This window comes from Centruroides vittatus, unplaced genomic scaffold, assembly GCF_030686945.1.
Source record: "Centruroides vittatus isolate TY-2023 unplaced genomic scaffold, ASM3068694v2 scaffold_1444, whole genome shotgun sequence".
Classification (NCBI taxonomy): domain Eukaryota; kingdom Metazoa; phylum Arthropoda; class Arachnida; order Scorpiones; family Buthidae; genus Centruroides; species Centruroides vittatus.
In genome coordinates this window covers 1696251-1716074 of record NW_027122679.1, presented here as the reverse complement: position 1 = coordinate 1716074, position 19824 = coordinate 1696251, and the positions used below count along the sequence as shown (strand labels likewise).

The 19824-nt window shown below is 32.6% G+C and overlaps 1 protein-coding gene across 2 annotated transcripts in view; it reads left to right on the top strand.

Moving 5' to 3' along the window:
* The window catches only part of LOC136987084 (activin receptor type-2A-like), an 81869-nt gene extending 70841 nt beyond the window's left edge, over positions 1 to 11028 (top strand). The window contains exons 7-10 of one of the 2 annotated variants that reach the window (XM_067284745.1): positions 442 to 580; positions 2027 to 2157; positions 7996 to 8134; positions 8209 to 11028. In XM_067284745.1, the coding sequence (XP_067140846.1) occupies positions 442 to 580; positions 2027 to 2157; positions 7996 to 8134; positions 8209 to 8297 (498 nt within the window). In that variant the 3' untranslated portion in view covers positions 8298 to 11028. Of the gene's footprint in view, positions 1 to 441; positions 581 to 2026; positions 2158 to 7995; positions 8141 to 8208 lie in introns of both variants that reach the window. The other variant, XM_067284744.1, reaches the window with a different exon arrangement.
* The last annotated feature ends 8796 nt before the right edge of the window (positions 11029 to 19824 follow it).

The window sequence follows — 19824 nt, the reverse complement described above, 5'->3', positions numbered from 1 at the left end:
TGTTTCGAGTATTTTAAATATTCAAAACGTCAAAAATATAAAAATACATCAATAACTCATTACTCCCAAAACTTGGATGGTAGAATAAAAATGTAACATATTCTCAAACTTTTTGAAACAAACAAACCCTTCAAATGTTTTCTTCTCCTGGACTGAATATGAGGTTTGTGAATTTATATTTTTATAGCAAACTATGCTAAACAGTTGGATATTGGTTCTGCAGATATTTTATAGCATGCATCTATTTCTGCTTTTGCATATATGAATCGTTGTTTTTGACTAATAGTCAGAGTAGGCTTGATGCAATATTTTAATACATTTGTGTGATGAATTAAAATGTAATAACTAATAATACACAAAAAGTTATTTTGTTTTATTTGTTTTTAATTAATTTAATTCACTGAAAATTGACGACATAAATATTTTGTGGTCTTTTTACAGGTCGGAACTCGACGTTACATGGCTCCGGAAGTTTTAGAAGGAGCAATTAATTTCAACAGGGATGCTTTCTTGAGGATAGACATGTATGCGTGTGGCCTCGTATTGTGGGAACTAGTGTCTCGCTGTTCTGTTCAAGAAGGTATCGATGTCAAAATTTTTTTATTTGATTTGTTGATCATAATTAATATGGAATTTATTAAATTTTAATTCCAACAGTTAGAACAGAACAGTTAATATTGACGTATTAAAATTTAGTATGATAAAGTTTTATGGCTCTGAAGTATCTAAATTTTAAAAACTTGGATAGTTCAGAATCAAGTGTGCATTGATTTCTACAGTTTTATTGAATATACAACTTTTTACTTTTTTATCGCTTTTTTACTTTAAGAAATCTCAACATCACTAATTTCATTAAGTGATCTCTAAATTACTATAAATTTAAGTTTTATCTCAAATATAGTGATAATTGCTAAATAAAAAAAATATAAAACATTTTAAGAGATATACAGGGTGTCCAAAAAGTTACTTTATAGCAATAAATTTGTAATGACATTAAAGTTACGTGTACAGCATTGCATATGAGACCTGTAAGCCAGTTCAGTCAGTACCAGTTGGCCAGTTATGTGTAGTATTGCATACAACTTATGAGTCTTGTATGCAATGCCCTATGTGTAACTTTAATGTCTTTACAAATTTTTCACTGGAAAGTAACTTTTTGGACACCTGATATTTTGAGAACTTTTGTGAAACATTTTTACAATATATTGTTTTATTATAAAGTTCTTTTATTAATCATGTTTGAATTTATTCCCGATTATCACCGGATATTAGTTTATTTTACTAGCAAAATGATAACCCATAAACTCCAGTTTTTTAGTTTATTAGCTTATTTTTATTCTGTAATTCAAATAAATAACTCAAAATTTATGCAACTAAGTTGATCAATTTTTATATTTGTTTAGAAAAATATAAAATATACCAATAAGTTGTTATAAGTTCAATGTTTTAATAATAAATAAATAATTATAATATTAGTTAATAATTAAAATATTTTAGAGTTAAAGAAATTTGATTTCTGGATAAAATGACACTTTTTTTGGGGGTCCATAAAAGTAATTTTAAAAGTATAGGGCAGGAATGGTGAACCTATGGCATGTGTGCCCAAAGTGGCACATAACATATTGTACGATTTCGATTTATCATCTGTCTTTTTCATTCATTCTTTTGATTTATCATCCAATTATCCTTTTTTCAATCAGCTTTTTTACATTTCTTCTAATTAAAGTGTATTTGTTTAATTTATTTAAATATCGTTATTTGAAGTCTTAAACTTGGGCATACCTAAACATCTTTAAAGCTAAGTATGCTTACTATATAACATGTTGGCTCAAAATGGTTCACGACTCCTGGTATAGAGTCTTATGTATATTCAATAACTTAATATTTGCAATTAGTATAATTAATAAAATTAATTGATGTAGATAATATAAAATTTGTAATAAGAAAATTTATTTTATTTTTATTCATTTATTGTTTGTGTGTGTATTAAAAATCTTAAATTAAATTTAAATTTGATTTATTTTAGGCCCCATAGATGAATATATGTTACCCTTTGAAGATACTGTAGGGCAACATCCAACACTGGAGGACATGCAAGAGGTTGTTGCACAGAAAAAGATTCGTCCACCAATTAAGGAAGAGTGGCGAAAGAATCTGGTATTAGTTGTAAATTTTAATACAATTTGGATATAAATTAACTGAATTGATTAAGTGTTCTGTATTGTAAATTTATTTAAAAAAAAAAAGAGAGAAAGAAAGAAAAGTATTGAGAAAAATATGCATATTGATACATTTAAAATTGAAAGTAATTTATCATTGAGTTGATGGCAAGTGTTGCATTTGTAGTTTTGAGCTTATATACTCAAAATTACCAATGCAACACTGAATTTCATTGCAAACAAGTCAATGACATTGCATATATGCACTAGGAAACATTTGAATGATTTGTTATTGGTGATGTGATTTTGAATTTGCTCTGTTATAACATTTTAATCAAAAATCCTAATTGCATTTGGCAAGTTATGTTTCAAGCAATAATTATGTAACTTACATTTGAGATGATAAGACGATACCTATTTGAATGTGTTTCTTTTATTTGCTGTCATACTTAGTTGTTATTTCAGTTTCCATTCTATACTTTTAAAAAGATTTGTCCTTTTAAAAAGGACTAGATTTTTGAAATTATAATTATGTAAGGTATCTGATATACTTTTATTTAATATTTTATTTTATTTTATGATTATCATTCATGGAGTTTTTGTTTCTGTTTTTAATTGGACCTCAATTTGAAAAAATTGTAGGCCTATAAATTCCCACTATTGTCCATCCACTCTCAAGAACAGTGTTAGATAGATAAAAGCCAAGACCAGATATATAGTTAATTGGGGCCTCCCACCTTTGGGGTGGGAGGCCCCGATTAACTATATATAAATTTTCAATGCAAACCAGAAGTCATGTTATTTCAATTCAAAAATTTCCCCTGAAAGGATATAGATAGATGACTGGCACAACTCTGTATGATGTACGGGGGCAAGATACTACTAATTTGAGGGAGAGGGCATATATTTTAAATTAAATAAATTTTAAAAATATGATTAAAAATTGCAGCCCAGCTTTGTGATGTCATCACAATAAATAATTGCTTTAAAAAATTAACAAAGTAAAATTGTGGCCGACGTTACTTAACATTTAATAAAAGGTAAAAATACAGAGCATTCACAAAAATAAAACCTTTGTTGTTGCCTTTTCCTTTTCGTCATTGCACACCATCAGTAGTTCATTGGAAATTACAAAAATTACGGAAACAACCTTTCCTTTTAGGCTACTGCCTCTGCAACAAACATGTAAAAACGGTAAAATGTCCTCTGGTGTTTCACCACTATCACTTCTATTAACTGTTAAATAATGTCGGCCATGATTTTACTTTGTTAATTTTTTTTAAAAATATTATTGTGATAGTGGCGAAATATCAGAGGATTTTTTACCATTTTTACATGTTTGTTGCGGAGGCAGTAGCCTAAAAGGGAAGGTTGTCTCTGTAATTTTTGTAATTTCTGATAGACTACTGATGGTGTGCAATGACGAAAAAGAAAAGGCAACAACAAAGGCTTTATCTTTGTGAATGCTCGGTATTTTTACCTTTTATTAAATAATTGCCTGTTTTTTATATTGTTTTGTCAGGAAGAAACTGCAGTTAGGTTTAATTGATTACTAATTCTGTCATTAATAGAATCAGTAAAAGATTTATATCATGTGTTTAAACATTTTTATATAAGGTCTATCTCATAGGTTTAGGTATTAATATTTTTTGAAAATAATTTTTAAATAAAAATAAGTTATAAGATTTTAATTATAATTATAACACATGTATTACAGAACAATTATTTTAAACTACATAGATAAGTTAATCACAAATTTATATAAATATCTTTATATGAAAATTATAACGAATCAAATATAGGTAATATAACTGCTATTTGAAAGGTTTAAGTCATTTTCATTAAATAATAATACATTTGCAAATCATTTTTATTTTCCCAGATGTTATATATAACAAAAGGAAAGTATGGCAATTGGTCAAAAAATGACCCCCCCTTCCATATTTTGCATTTTTTGACTCAGGGCTTTGAAATGTCAAGAAATGCAAAAACTTCAAGGGTAATTTCTGGATGTATGGATGTTATCATGTCTGTGTGTCTTTTGTTCACTTTCTTTGAAGCTGTTGAAATGTTGAAACTATATAACTTAATCTTAAAGCTGTTTGAAAATTTCTGAAATTTTGCATGGTGATTTGTTTATTAGGAGGATCAATGCTATTAAATTTTGGCAATTAAAAGTCAAGGGGGTTGTGCTACATCTCCAGCAGGGTTTGACTTAATGATGATTTTATTTGTTATTAGCATTTACAATTTTTTATAAAACCCATCCCTACCCTCAGAATTAAGCTTTTGCCATTTAATAATAGTTAAAAAGTTTTTAAACAAAATATCATAGCAGATGGCACCACTAAATGTTGCTGGAAAAGTTAAGTCACTCATTGCTGGATTTTTATTGTTTTTCTGTTTGCTTTTATAACATCAGGAATTCTATTTGGCATAAAGAAAATTAATTTTCGTAAAAGCTGTGGTTTATTAAACCAACTTCTTTCTATTGCCTCTCTCACCTCAGAAATATTAGAAAACCGATTTCTCCAGTATAAAGATTTCGTGTTGCACCCGCCACTAATTCTGTATTGGGTCTAGGTTGGATGACTGTGCATGCCACTTCACAACAGTAGCATTTGTCTTTAAACTGACTTTTTGTAGACTTACAGTAATAATGTGGATTTTTCACTACAGATGTGTTGATTTTTGATGATTAAATTTAATTATTATTTAAGTGAAGTATTTAATTTTATAGTTTCTTTTAGAAGTATTGAATTAAAGTCATAATCTAGATTGATTTTTGATCTCTACTTCCCCAAAAACGTTGCCAATTCCAACAATCGTATAATTGGCTAGTTTTAGAAGAATACATATATAAAATAATCACACGTCTCACGAGGGAAGTTTATTTTTAAAGACTTCTGTGAGTATTTGGTTGGGTATATAAGTAACAGCATGGGTAAATACAAGATTAATTATTAAACATTCAAAATTAATGTTTCTTTAGAAATTAGATCTATTTCTGTATTTATCTCTATTAACATATTTTTTATATTGGGTTGTTTGGAAAGTAATTTCATTTTCTTTCATGGGGGAAAAACAATTTTCTTATTATATATTAATATTTCATTGAATTATATATTGACCATTTTGGTCAAATACCTGTTGCCATCTTTCTGGTATTAGCATGATTCCACATTCATAAAAGTTTTGATTTTTGCTTACAAAAAAACTGATCCAAGTGATTTTTGACATCATCATTTGAAGTAAATGTTTTACTGTTTAAAAACTTTTGTAAAGACCAGAACAAGTAATTATCTGAGGGTTCCAGATCTGGCAAATATGGTGGGTGTGGTAGTACATCCCATCCAAGCTGTAACAGGTTCTGACGAGTTACCAAACTTGTGTGAAATTTGGCATTATCATGGTAAAACACTACACTTTGTTTGTTGATCAATTCTGGCCTTTTGTTTTTGATGATATTACTCAATTTGTTTACTCGATGGCAGTACACTTTCAAATCGATTGTTAAATTGTCTGGTGAAAACTCAAAAAAAAAAAAATTTCCTTAAAATCCCACCAAAGAGAGCATCTCCCTTTAAGAACATGTGGAACCCATATATCGAACTTTGAAACAAAACCAATTCATTTCAAGTAATCATAAACGGTTTAATTCAACAAATTTAATCTCTTAGTGATTTCATGTGTTGTTATTCAGCAGTTTTCTTCAATCAGTACTTTTATTTTGTTTTCATTGGCTTCGACTGACCATCCAGAATGTTGTGCATCTTCAATATTGAAATTACCAGAACGAAATTTTGTGAACCAGTTTTGGCACTGTTTTTCTCTCAACACACCTTCTCCAAACATGTACCACAACTTTTTTCTTGCTTAAACAGCATTTTGATTTTTTGGTAATAAAAAAGCGAAATATGCTGAAAATGATGCTTTCGATTTTCCATATTTGATGGGACACCAAAAAAAAAAAAAAAAAACAATTGTAGTTAATCAAACAAAATTTTTTACAAATGAGCTTTAAAATGTCAGTTGTCGAAATATATAATGAAAATGTGGTTTAAAATGAAATTGGTTGGTAAAAATACAACTAATTCCTCTAGTAATAAAAAAACAAAATTATTTTCCGAACAACCCAATATATTTTATATCTATTTACTAAATTACTTGTAACCTAATTTTAGTTTTATTGTGAAAAATATATAAAAGAATGAAATACTAAATTTCTCATTTTGAAATCAAAAGTAATAAATTTGTATTTTATTTACTGCTTTGTTTTGGCCTGTTATCAAATACAGAAAGCAGTTTGCAAATTATTTTAGAAAATTTTATACTATCTGTTCTTGATAGTTTAATTATAATAAATAATTAAAACTAATAATTTAAATTTAAAAGAAATTATAAAAAATAGATGTATGATGCATTTAGTACCAGTGTTTGATAGCTGTATTTTTGTTAAACATTCAAAGGATCTTCAAAAAGTTCCCAGAAAGTTGTTATTATTCATAAACAGAATGCTATATTTATAATTGATGGGAGCATAAACTTCGTTTATCAGATATTCATGACAGCTCTGCATGATGTGCATGGTGTTACACCAGTTTGAAATTACTCTTGCATCTGAAAATGTGGGTTCAGTTAAATTTGAAGTGTGCACTAATATTAAATTCTTCTGTAAATTAGTTGGAAAAAACCCGATATTATTATTATTATTATTATTAAGGCTATCGTGGATGTTTATAGAGACAATGCACCAAAGAAAACCACTCTTAATGAATGGATTAATCATTTTAGTGAGAATTGATAGAACATCAAAGATGAAAGTCACGGTGGCAGACCATCAGCTTCAGTTTCTGAAGAAAATATATTTGCTATGAAAACTACTGTAAAATATGATGACAAAATAACATCACAAAGGATAGCTTAGGCTTTGGGCATATCTGGAAAATCAGCAGAAGACATTCTAAAAGATAAGCTTTCATCACAATGGATGTCGAAGTTTTTGCACAAGAATCAGCTGGTGTTGTACACTGGCTACTCGCTTCAATTTTTAAACAAATTTGATGACAATTCTGAAGCTTTTCTAAACAGGATTGCCACGGGTTATGAAACTTGAATCTGTCGGTTAGATCCCTAGAGCAAGGAAAAATCAAAGCACTGGTTACCAAAAAGTTAAAGTGCTCTCATAAAGACTAAAACAGAAAGATGGGCCATGAAGGTAATGGCCACAATTTTCTGGGATTCTGATGGCATGTTGCTCATAGATTTTCTTGAAGACCAAAGAACAATAACTGCAAGCTATTATGAAACAGTCTTAAGAAAACTGTAGGCAACTCTAAAAGAAAAACAATCTGAGAAAAATTCTTCTGTGTGTATTGTTCCATCACAATAACACACCAACTCACTTTACAATATCTACCAGGGCAGTATTGCATGAATACTGATGGAAAATTTGCCTACCCTACAGTCCACATCTATCCACGTCGGACTTTTTTTATTAAAAAAAATAAAAGACATTAAAAACATTCACTAAAAGCAGTAAATAGATCAAATGAAATGTTTTGTAGTGCAGTGACTAGAATCAAAGAGCTCTTGAGTTCTACTTGAATGACTTAGAATGGTGGCAACATCATATGGGAAAATGTTTTAACTGATATGGAACATACATTGAAAAATAAAGTGCTAAATTTAATTTGCCGTCTTTTTATTTACATTTCCAGGAGCTTTTCGAACATCCCTCATATTTGACAAAGCTAAAGAAAAAATCTTATTTTATTAATCTTAACATTTTCGTATTTGAGATCACAAATTAATTTTAGCTTTATTTTTATTTCAGGGTTTAGCAGCATTATGCGACACAATAGAAGAATGTTGGGACCACGATGCCGAAGCCCGATTGTCAGCGAGTTGCGTACAAGAAAGAATTAATTTCTTATACAGGACAATACCGCCTTCCTCCAATCATCACATTAAGAGTAAGGGTAAGAGAAACATATAGTAGAAGACTATCATTATGTCAAAATAATATTAAAAATATTTCAATTTACAGGTACTAAAAATTCTACCTCAGATCACCTTCCCATGATTATCACATCTGGAAATTTGCACTCTGTCTACCGAAAGGAATCGAGCATCTAAAACCACGAACCCAAAAGTGTCCAATGTAAAGGAATACGAACTCTCATAGAGAGAAAGAATGAATCAAAAACTTTTCAAAATCTTGAACAAAAATAAAAATCAATGAGCAGCACACAGCAGATCTCTTTACAAGTGACTTATTGTGTATTATATCAAGAATTTTCTCCCCAGACATTTTTTGTGCCTTTGACAAATTTGAGCCATTTACAAATTAGGCAGTTGTTCATAGTGTGGGAGAATAGAAGTAGGTGCAGCTTATTGAACATCAAACTATGACAAAGTTATTTCCAAACGGACATCATCATCAAATCTAAACACCGGGAAGTTAAAAAGTCATGGTTCAAACATAATCTATTCTGCATAAGTATATAATTCTATAATATATAAATATATATATCCATGTATGTATATCTTACAATTTTATATGTCATATATCATTCTCTTTTTAATAATTAGATCCTAGAAATATGATTTGATTGATTCATTGGAGGAAAAGAAGTAATTTGTTCACTTATGGGGGAAGTTTAATTTAGACAAATTATTTGCTCACTTTGAGTTGTGGAATATTTTAATCGTGCCATTTTCAAAAGTAGCAGAATCAAAAAAAGAGGTTATAAATAAACTTAAAAATTTCACTCCTTAAGCATTTTATTATTATGGGGTGCCAGAAAAATGGCAGCAGTTTATCTTAAACATATCTATTTTCCAAATGATTAGTTTTTTACATTTATTATTATTGTTATTGAGAGTTCCTTTTGTTTTTATCTTTTTCTGTTAAAGAAAAGGGAACTTTTGTCGTTGACTGATTGTTAAAAACAAAAATGCACAGTAGTTGTTGTTATATCTTTATTTGGGTTGCATCCATTTATTTGAATGCTGTGCAATTTTATTTTTCCCAGTGTAGTTTTTGTCCACCAAATTATTCAATTCGACAGGTGCATATATTTCTTGACATACGGGTTTATTACACAGTTGTTTATTGTTTGTTGTAGTAGTGTAAGCGAAGTGGTCAGAGTGTTTTACGTTGTTTTAATCCACCAATCCCTATTGCATGTTTCCTTTAAATGTTCCTATTCAGTGGCACAAGCCTCGATTAAAATATGCTTAAAAAGAAAGAAGGAAAAAAAAGTAAAGAAAATTTAATTTGATGGAATTTTATAAATGTAGTAGTGCCAAAATTTAAAGAGACCCTTATCCACTTTCAAAGTTATGCCTTTAATTCATCAAAATTTAGTCAAGATCAAAAATACAAAACTGCAATATAGGGATGGTCTTCCATTGGTTAATGTTGAAAAAATTTTAATTTGCCCTTCTTTCATTTTCAGATAATATAAATATGTAAATTTAGTTGTGTTGAATTAGATTTTAAGAAGAAAAAAAAAGTAAAATATAATTTCCTTACGTCAACGTTCAGCCTAGATGAGCTTTGTGTCTTTTCTGTATATCAGGGAACATGAAATATACATAAAAATACAGAAATAATACAAAAAAATATAGGAGTTCTGTTAGTTTTGTTATATAATTACCCGAATACGTGCAGGATAACGGCATTTACCGACGGACACTCCGTTCGCCTAGCATGTTTGGCATCCCCTTGGAAACGTAGTAAACTTCAACTTCCATACTGATACCTACATGTACAAACATCCAAATAAAAAAATGTAGTAGGCTTTCGTTGGACGTTAGAAAATGCATTACAGTTTGTTGTAGTCAGTAAAAAAAAAATACACAATGCCCGTCAGTAGATAAATTATGGCGTATATATATAACATAGATGAAGATATTTAAAAAGAGCATATCCTGTGAATAAGGCGTCAAGGCTTATTTTTTGCCTGGTTGACGTAACAAAAACAAGAGCAGAAGCAAATATTCGTGATCGACAATGAAATGGATGCAAAAATATAACATGTAATTTTCTAGATAATATCCGTAATATGTAATTAGTGTTATATTAGATATATTTAATGTCACGTAAGCCCGTATCCGTAAAAGTCCTAGAGAAAAATATAATCAGACATGTGTTATTTTGTGATGTTCCTCCTAATAAACTCCCAAGATATATCCAATTGAGTGAAGACAGTACCTGCAACTGGGGAGTAGAGTTTCAGAGTTTTTCAATCTTTGGTCATTTTCCAAAAAAGTGCCTCTTTATTGTTTACAAAAACTGGAACTCTTCTCTCCTCACAGATAGCATTTTATTTCTCAGTATGGTTTTTAAAAGCTTCATAAAATGTAAAGAGAAAAAAGAAGGAAATAAAATAAATATTATTTTTCATACTTGGAATGTCATTTCCAAGAATACTTCCAAATTTGTTGTAGTCGAAATTCTAAAAAAAAAAAAAAACAAAATCAAAGTTCTATTGTTTCTGCTGTGTGCTGCATAGGTGTGCGTGCGTTATTCTCCCACATACCGACCACTCCGTTTGTTTCCAGTCTCGTTTATCACCTCATTACGCTCAGAGAAATGATGATTTAAGTGACACACTCAGGTTATATTCCTCGTTTTTCACTTGGTCGAGACGACGAGTTTGAGTTCAAATCTCGAACAAGAAGGGATCCGACAGAGACACGTGCCATATTTCTGAGTTCCCATCTGTAGAAGTTCTCGTTGGGTATATAGTTTTGGCTTTTATGTTCACGACGTGACAGCGCACCTTTTTGTATGTACATCTCCTTAGTACCCATGTAGGATTACTAATCCTAAACAGTAAAGATGAAATGTAAGTGTGCAGTTATTGTCTTTCATTCGTATTTAAGATACACAAACATTCTTGTCTGGAAACTTCAGTATAATAAATATATTTATACATGTACAAAAACAAGTTTTATGAAAGAACTCCACAAAAAAATTTATAAAAAAAAGAAAATATACTACGAGTAGTTGTTTTTGTTCCTTGTTTTTTTTTTTTTTTTTGCTGCAGTTCGTATTTTTCCGTCCAATCGACTGGGATGAGTTTTGTTATAAACAATTCAAAATATCAAGAGATTTGCAAAGTTTAAAATCATTTGTAGTGAGATTATTTAAATTTTTACCTACGTTTATTATTTCATTTAACATAAGATTGTAATCTTGTTGATTAGAAATGTGTACAAAAAAGGCATTATCTGTGTAGAAATATGGATGATAAATATTTGTACTTTACCAGTTTGAGAATTGTAATTACTGCGTTTGTTCCATGTTTACGGTAAAAGCTGTATAAACCGGAATGGCATGATACCGAATTTCTTTTCCGTGTTAAACAGTTTCCATTATCAGATAAATGTCGCATAGTTGCATCCGTTTTTATAGTAGAACCACTTTTAAATACGCAAGTTTTAATCCGAAGCGATTCCGACTAAAAATGGGAGTATTCGAACGCAAGAATTGAGAACTGTTAGATTCCAAAAGCATACACTCGACGAACTCACAAACAAAATGCCGAAAGCCGTTCTCAATCGAGCAAATATTTTGGCCAAGACACGTTCGAGAGCAGTCCTCAAACGGTTGTCAAACTTGGACTGTGTCGAGAATGATGTCATTGGTATCTGTTTTCAGGAGTTTGGTAGAGGCTTTAGCATTTAAAACTGCGTGTGGCTTCATCTTCTACAACATTTTACTAGAAATAACTTTTAATTATCATAAAGTGGTGAAAAGCCTAATTTTGAGTGTAGGAGCGAGTTTTAATAACAAACTTTTAGGCAACGGCAAAGCTGCATTGTTTATGAACCCTACAAAATCCTTTTGTTTACAAAAGCTTCATACTCGACCAAAACACGATAAGCATCAAATATACAGGGTTCTGGCCTCGTGCTGAAGAAGGCCCCTAGAAAAATATATTGAAAACGGGACAAAGTATCTAATACTTTTTAGAATTTGTCATTATTTTTTTTATTAATATCGGCGAAGACAGTCGATTTCTCCATCACAGTTTTAGGTTAGTCTATTATTTCACACATTCAGCCTGCAAAGTATTTCGAGTTATGTTGTTATTCGAACTTTAAAAGGAAGTTTAATATTTTTCAACTTTTTAACTCATTTTAAAAAATTAATTTTACTTTATTAATTAAAATCTATTATAATTATTAAAAGATAATAATTATGAAAATATTATTTGTTTCATTTTCTTTTTGTGGTGGAAGCGTTGTAAAAGCATCTAGATTCCGAGCGAGCATTAGTTCTAAATTATGCCGCTGCGGCAAACAGCGCCAATAGCCAGAACTTTGTGTTAAAAAATTAAACTACTATTTAAATTTACTTTAATTGCAATGGTCACCCTAGTTTCAATCTACCGAAGATTCTATGGTAAGTATTTTGTGTTTCACTCGAATTTCTGTGTTCACTTTGTGTTTCTTTATTAAATTTTACAGCAGTATCTACCGGAATTTAATTTACCACATCCTAAAACTATTGTTAAAGTGTTTGTCCCAAGCTATTCCTCCCCATGGGGAGGCATAGCTTGGGAGTTGATCCTAGAAAAGAACAACTGATAATGACTTTTTGAGTTACAGGAATCAATACTTCAAAAATTTCGAGTCTGGTGAGAAAACCGTCATATTAACATGGATGTAGCCAGGAAGGGGCATGGGTGGGTACGGCTTCCCCAGTTAACCTGGTGCCCACCCCAGAAAATTACAGCGTGGGCCCCCCCAGTTAACGTGGTGCCCCTCCCCAGAAAATTACAGCCTCTACTAGGCACCCCCATAACAAAACCCTGGCTAAGCCAATGCATATTAATGATAGATGAAATACACCTCGAGCCATGTTTTGATTATAAAGGTGATGACATCTGTGATAAGGCTTTTGACAAGGAGCAAACTGCTACTAGTTTTCGTAATTCGTGGTAAATGAGAAAGCCGCTTCGGGAGTAACAGATGTCTTGCAGCCTGTCCAATTGGGAAAAATGCGATTTCAGAGTTGCATGAAGATCGGCAGGTCGAAGGTGACAGAGTGGTCCCTGTCCTTCCAAGAAGACCGTGTAGAGCTGGTCTGAGGGGAGGGACGGACAGATGGAGTGATATTTCTCCAATTCAGACAAGGGAGAAATAAATCGTAATTCTTCGGTAGGCAAGCTCTCTCCGATCCTGGCGGTGGCTGCTGATGGATTCCATAGACTAATTATGGTAAGACTGGCAAGTTCTATGGGCGAACTTGTTCTGCGCATTAACGCTTACGCAGATACTTGCTGCTAGCGCCACTCCGTGACCACCGCGTGAAAATTACTTCAGTTTAACTTTGTTTATGATATGAATATGTGTGATAGAAGTAGAAAATGAATTAAAGATCTTGGAAGACTGCAGGAGTTAATTATTGTTCAGCTGTTAATTGCTCAAATGCTCGAGGGAAGCAACATCATCTGTCCTTTAGATTTCCTAAAGAAAAAGACTGGTAAGATCATGTTTTTGTTCGTGAATGCCGTTAGGCTTAAGGTTTAACTTTATTTAGGTAGTCCCAATGTCGGCGGTTAGGTTAGGTTAACTACATTTTTAGTAGATGTTTCCTTTTTTTCTTTTGTTTAAGAACTACCGTGAATCAATAACAAGTGACGTTAATCAGCCTGAGTCTGTTGAGAGCACGAACAGTCAGAAGTGCGGCCATTGGGACTATTTAGGTAAACTTTAACCAGGCTTAAACTTTTATTTAGGTAAACTTTATCTTTAAAGTACTGTCAGTCGTAGGAATAAACCAGTATACCTTCTAAATTGCCTGTAATTAATTAGAAGTGTTATACTATCCATTCATTCGCAGCTCCATTTTATTTATTTTTCAGATGCCGTGTTTGGGTCCAAAACACTCAACGCCTAGATCTTCTAAATAAAACAGCAGAAGTGCTATATAAAAATAATTATCTTTGTGTTGAGCATTTTGAAAAAAAACAAATTTATGAACTCGGAAAAGAAGAAATTAGTTTGGAATGCAGTCCCAACAATTTTCAATATACCAAACCCTTCAAAATTACTGACTGGAAAAAGAAACCACCGACACCTCGTTCTGATTTGCCAAAGAAACCAAAATTTGCACAAAAAACAACTGAGCAAATTCTCCCTCAGATTAAAGAATGTTGTTTTAAAGTAGAAGCTGAGGAATCCCCTGTGAATTCAGGAGACCTGGATATCCGTATAAATTTGGAAACTGTTACTCTACCTATTAATTTAGAAGCCCTGGAACTTTCTGCAAATATTGGAGTAACTTCTGACTGTACAGGAGGAAATGAGGAAATAGTGTGACAGACACCCCACAAAAGGTTAAACTGAGAAAGCAGTTGCATAGTAAGATCACACAGCTATCAAAATTGAGGATGAAGTATTCTATGCTTCGATCTCAGGTTAGAGATAAGCAAGACATAAAATGTATTATGAGACAAATTTGTCAAGTGTGCCCGGGACCATCTCAGGTTCAGTTGTGTTTCTTTGAGTCACAAATGAACATGTCATCAAGATGTAAGAAAGGAAGAAGATGGACATGCATAGACAAAAAACTAACCCTTTCTCTTTTTTATCAAAGCCAGAGAGCGTACAAGATGTTTCAAAAAATATTTTTTCTACCAAGTGTGCGGCCCCTAAGGCAGTGACTATCTCAAATGACCTTTGAACCAGGCTTCCAGGACTTTGTGTTTGATGCACTAAAAGCTAAAGCAAAGTGTTTGAGTGATCAAGACAAAATGTGCATTTTAATGTGGGATGAAATGTCTATCAAGTCAGAGTTGTCTTATGATTTGACTAATGATGTAGTTGATGGATTTGTTGATTTGGGGAACAATACAAGATTTTTATCAGTTGCAAATCAAGCCATGGTCTTCCAAATACAAGGAATATTTAAGAAATGGAAGCAGCCTATTGGCTATGTTCTTTCCACTAATTACACCAGATCTGATGACCTGCTGGTATTAGTAAAAGACTGTTTGTACAAGTTAACTGATGCCAGTTTAAATATTGTAACCTTGGTGTGTGACCTTTCTAATCAGAATCATTCAGTTTATAATTCTCTTGGTATTATAGTAGAAAAACCTTTTTTTACTTACAAAGACAGGCCGATATTCTGTATGTATGATCCACCACACTTGTTGAAATGTACTCGTAATAATTTAAAAAATTATGACTTTGAATTGGATGAAAACGCAATTAAGTGGAATTACATCGAGCAGTTTATAACAAAAGACAATTCACTAGCAATTCGCTTAAGCACCTAAAGTCACTATGAAACACATTATGTTGCCTATGTTTTCCAAAATGAAAGTGAAATTAGCAGCACAAATTTTAAGCCATACTGTAGCGGCTGGGATAGAAACTTATGTTTCTCTAGGCTGTTTACCACCTGATGCAGCTTATACTGCAGATTTCATTGAAAAAATAGATTCACTTTTTGATGTGTTTAATGGGTCAAATTTTAAAGAAATAAAACTATTAAGGAGGCAACTAACAGCTACATCTGCTCATGTAAATGTTTTAAAAGACAGTGCTGATTTAAAAAATGTTTAAAAAATTAATTGTAAAATGTAGTCCCAAAGCAAGGATTAATTTTGTCAAGGGATGGCGCCTCACCATTTTGGCTCTGCTTGGATTATGGGAGAATCTTAGCAAAACTGGGGTTAAGTACTTGTTTACAAGGTCATTGAATCAAGATGCAATAGAGAATTTGTATTCAAGCATAAGACAACATGGAGGGAATAGGAGTAATCCCAATGCCAGTCAATTTAAATATTGTTTAAAACAGCATACTATGAACAGGTTTTTTGCAGATGTTAAAGGACAAAATTGTGAAAATGATTTGGGACAAATTTTGTTTTCATTCCTGGATATTTTTGGCAAGTCAAAAAGTGAGAATGTGACAAGTACAGCAGTCACAACATCAGCAATACAATATAACAATTCCTTGCTGTTGCCCACTTCTTCTCAAGACGAAGATTTACCTGAGAAATGTGTTTTATCATACATTACAGGGTGTGTTTTGAGAAAAGCTTACAAGATTCACTTGTGTAGCTTTTGTTTAACAGGTTCACAAAACTCTGTGCTGTCTTCTTCTCATCAGATATTTACCCATTTTAAATCATATACGTATGAAAAAGGAGATTTTGGAAGTTTAATTTCACCTCGCGATGAAGTCTTAGAGTTCATGTCACATTGTGAAACTACTTTTGTGAAAGAGTTTAATGCGAATATGCATAAGAAAGGAATTATGTGTCACATTTTAAGGACAATAGAACAAAATAACTTTTCTATGAAAATAAACATTGCAAAGACTTTCAAGATTTAGTGGTAAAATTGTATATACGAATGCATTTTAGAAATTTTGTAGCATAATTATAATCAGACAATGTCATCTACAACAAAGGTCACTTCTATTTCTACCAGTTCCAATTACTCAAAACTTTGTAAAGTTTTACATTTGCCTTGTTAATTACAATGTCATGAAATAATCGTAATACATAAAAGAATATGCCTGTCGTTTCAATATATTTAAGTTTTAAAATATTTTTGAACTTGTTTTGTATAATCTGTACAATATTAAATAAAACATTTCTTTATAAGACGAGTATTTTATTCACAAGTTTTACAGTTTACTTGAGAACTGCAAATACATCGCCTATATGATGGCTAAACCAGCTTGGACACAGGACACTGTACTATTCCATTGTTAAAATCTCGGGCATATTCTTACGTTTTCACTAAAACTTCATAGTATTTAAGAAAAATACAATATGAATAAATCCGGCATCGTTTTGCTTACGAACCATTATCGTAGTTTTAACACGCCGTGTTCGTGGCGGTAGTTTTCACGCGGCGTCCACTTGAGGATGCGATGGTCGGTTCAGTCAACCTTTCTGTTCTATAATTCGCAAGCGCCAAATCCGACAGAGGGCGCTCAAGATGGCTACCGAAGGAACCGACCATGTGTTTGCTCAATGCCTGAGCCGATTCAGTTTCCATCAGTGACGACTACTGCGATGACCAAATGGAGAACAAATCATTGAATTTACGTCAAATTCTAGACTGTATCGGCGACAGGAAACGTCTTGTAGAAGGTGAAGCCGTTTTGGATCTGGACACATCGTATTTTGTGGATTAAACTCTAACAACACTGGAAGTTCATATTGTTGCTTTAGTGTTGCAATCTCAGATATTGTCGTTTTAATACATCTCAATTACGTGGAGAATGCACGTGCAAAGCGGGGCTGTCTGGTTTTCGTAAACATGTGATAGCCGAGCATTAATACTAAAATGAAAACAAAAAACGTAAATTAACTTATATTTTCAATTAAGAAAACTTTTCAGTCAAATTTAAAAAAAAATCTCGACATACGTATAGGAAGATAGAAAATTTACCTACTTTCCGATCTGCGTACAAAAACAATTTTTCGACGGGCATGTCCATTTACAAAAAATATTAGACATTTTTTTTTTCTTTTTATGTGGACGGCTTCAGATTTTCAAAAGAATAATTTTTAAACTTGAATTAGAATATTACCGCTACGCCATGACTACATAAGAATTATTATTTAAAAGTAAAATAAAAAGACTATCGTGTGTAGAATTAAAACACTTCCCACCTGTTACACGTTAACAGATGAGAAGTGTTTAAATATTTTAAGCAGTATACACCATGTTTCAATATAAAAACATAGTTTTATTTATCATAATAGTTATGTTCAGTGTTGTTGTTAGAGTTTAATCCACAAAATACGATGTGTCCAGCATCCAAAACGGTTTCACCTTCTACAAGACAACGTTTCCTGTCGGTTCTTTACCTGTTTCGGCAGCCATTTTGAGCGCCCCCTGTCGGATTTGGCGCTTGCCAATTAGCTTGCCAGTCTTCCTAGCTTCGCTAGGTAATTAGTCTATGTGGCTTCCGCGCGAAGACGACGCCATCTTAGGGCCCGGAGGAGAAACCACTCCAGGAGAAAAATCGCAAAAGTAAAACTCCTACCTGGGCAAAGAAAGGACAGCAAAAAAGGCCGAAGACTATAAGGATAAAGGACTGTAGCACAGCTGACAGAAAAGCTGGAAAACAAGTGGAAAATCGCTGGAAATCAAGGAGCGAGGAAAAACACACCAATACGGCGGTCGAATTTCGCGCTCTCACCGTTTTTTACCCATGAAAAAAATCTACTATATAAAGCTGAAAAACCGGATTCTATCAATGTATGCCAAAAAGGCCACTAGGGGCGCCCCTAGCAAGTATTTAAATTAACAATATAAATTATTTTATATTTCTATAGTATAATATTCAGTATATTGTTATTTTTATTTGTAATTTTGTATGCCCCGATGCCTGGCATTGGGCCTTTCGACTTGTGAATAATAAATCCGATTTAAAGGATTTAACAGCATGTTTTTTTAATTCTTGGAAACTAACCCCCATTTTCACACCAGTTCTTTGTTTCGTATAACACGGCAATTTTTTGGAACGTAACTCCCGTGTTATACGGGGGTTACCTGTATTATATTTAAACTGGCAGGTAGGCCCGGCGTTGCTCGGGCAAAAGTAACGATAGCGAAGATTAAGATTATTACGTTATAGTCAACCTTACCTGTTTTCACAGAATGCAAGAATTGGGTCCCCGTTTCCAGACTAATTAGAGAATTTTTAGATGGGTCTAAAAATATGTCCGATTTCCCGCAAAAACGAAAAAACTGCATCTGCGTCTTGCACGTCGCTTTCTTTTAACACCTCCATTGTTACTTAACACTTCCATTGTTGATGAAAGTGTTAAGGCTTAATCTTGTCTCTCTCCCCCGTGGAGAGGAATTTCGAAAAATCCCTTTTTAGTGTACGTACCCTAACTGTGTACCAAATTTCAACTCCTAACCGTTTGGGCTCTGCGCTGATTATTATTAGTATCAACTCGTCTCGATTATATATATAGATGAGACAATTTAACTACTCTGGCAAGAAAAAAATGGCTCTGAATAGAGCCGTTGGGTAGCCAATATAACGGAAATTAGGGCCTTTCTTTCCTTACAGATTTCCACCTATTCTAGACCTGTAACTTTGGGAGCGTTGCGACTATTTTTTTTTTTTGGCCCTTGGTCAGTTTGATACAAATACGGATCCCCTTCTTACTTTAATTTAATCATGATCTTGAGAAAATTAACACTCTTTTGCATAAAAATCTTTTTCTTCTTTCTCGCCAGATCCTTCACTCATAATTAAAGTTTCTCTTTCGTTGGTTGCTAGCCGAATGGATATACAGTGGGTGATCGAACACTTTCGCGAAAGATTTTTATGATCGGACGACGAACACTCTGAACAAACATAAAAAGAAGCGACGGAAATAGCAAATACTGATTGATTTTCCCTTGTCTTCAAGAAACAATTCGAAACTTTTCGGAGAGCGGGAGACGTCAACGTCGATGCTCAACCGGATATATACTGATCAGATAGTATTCCTCTAGTGCAGCGTTTCTCAAAGTGGGCGATAACGCCCCCTTGTGGGCGGTGAGTAAATCTAGGGGGCACTGGAGGCAGGGTACTGAACGGTGACCAAAGGCAAAAGTTGGGGTCACTGACAGCCGTTCCCTTTCCTCTGTTAAACAGATAAGAAGAAACATT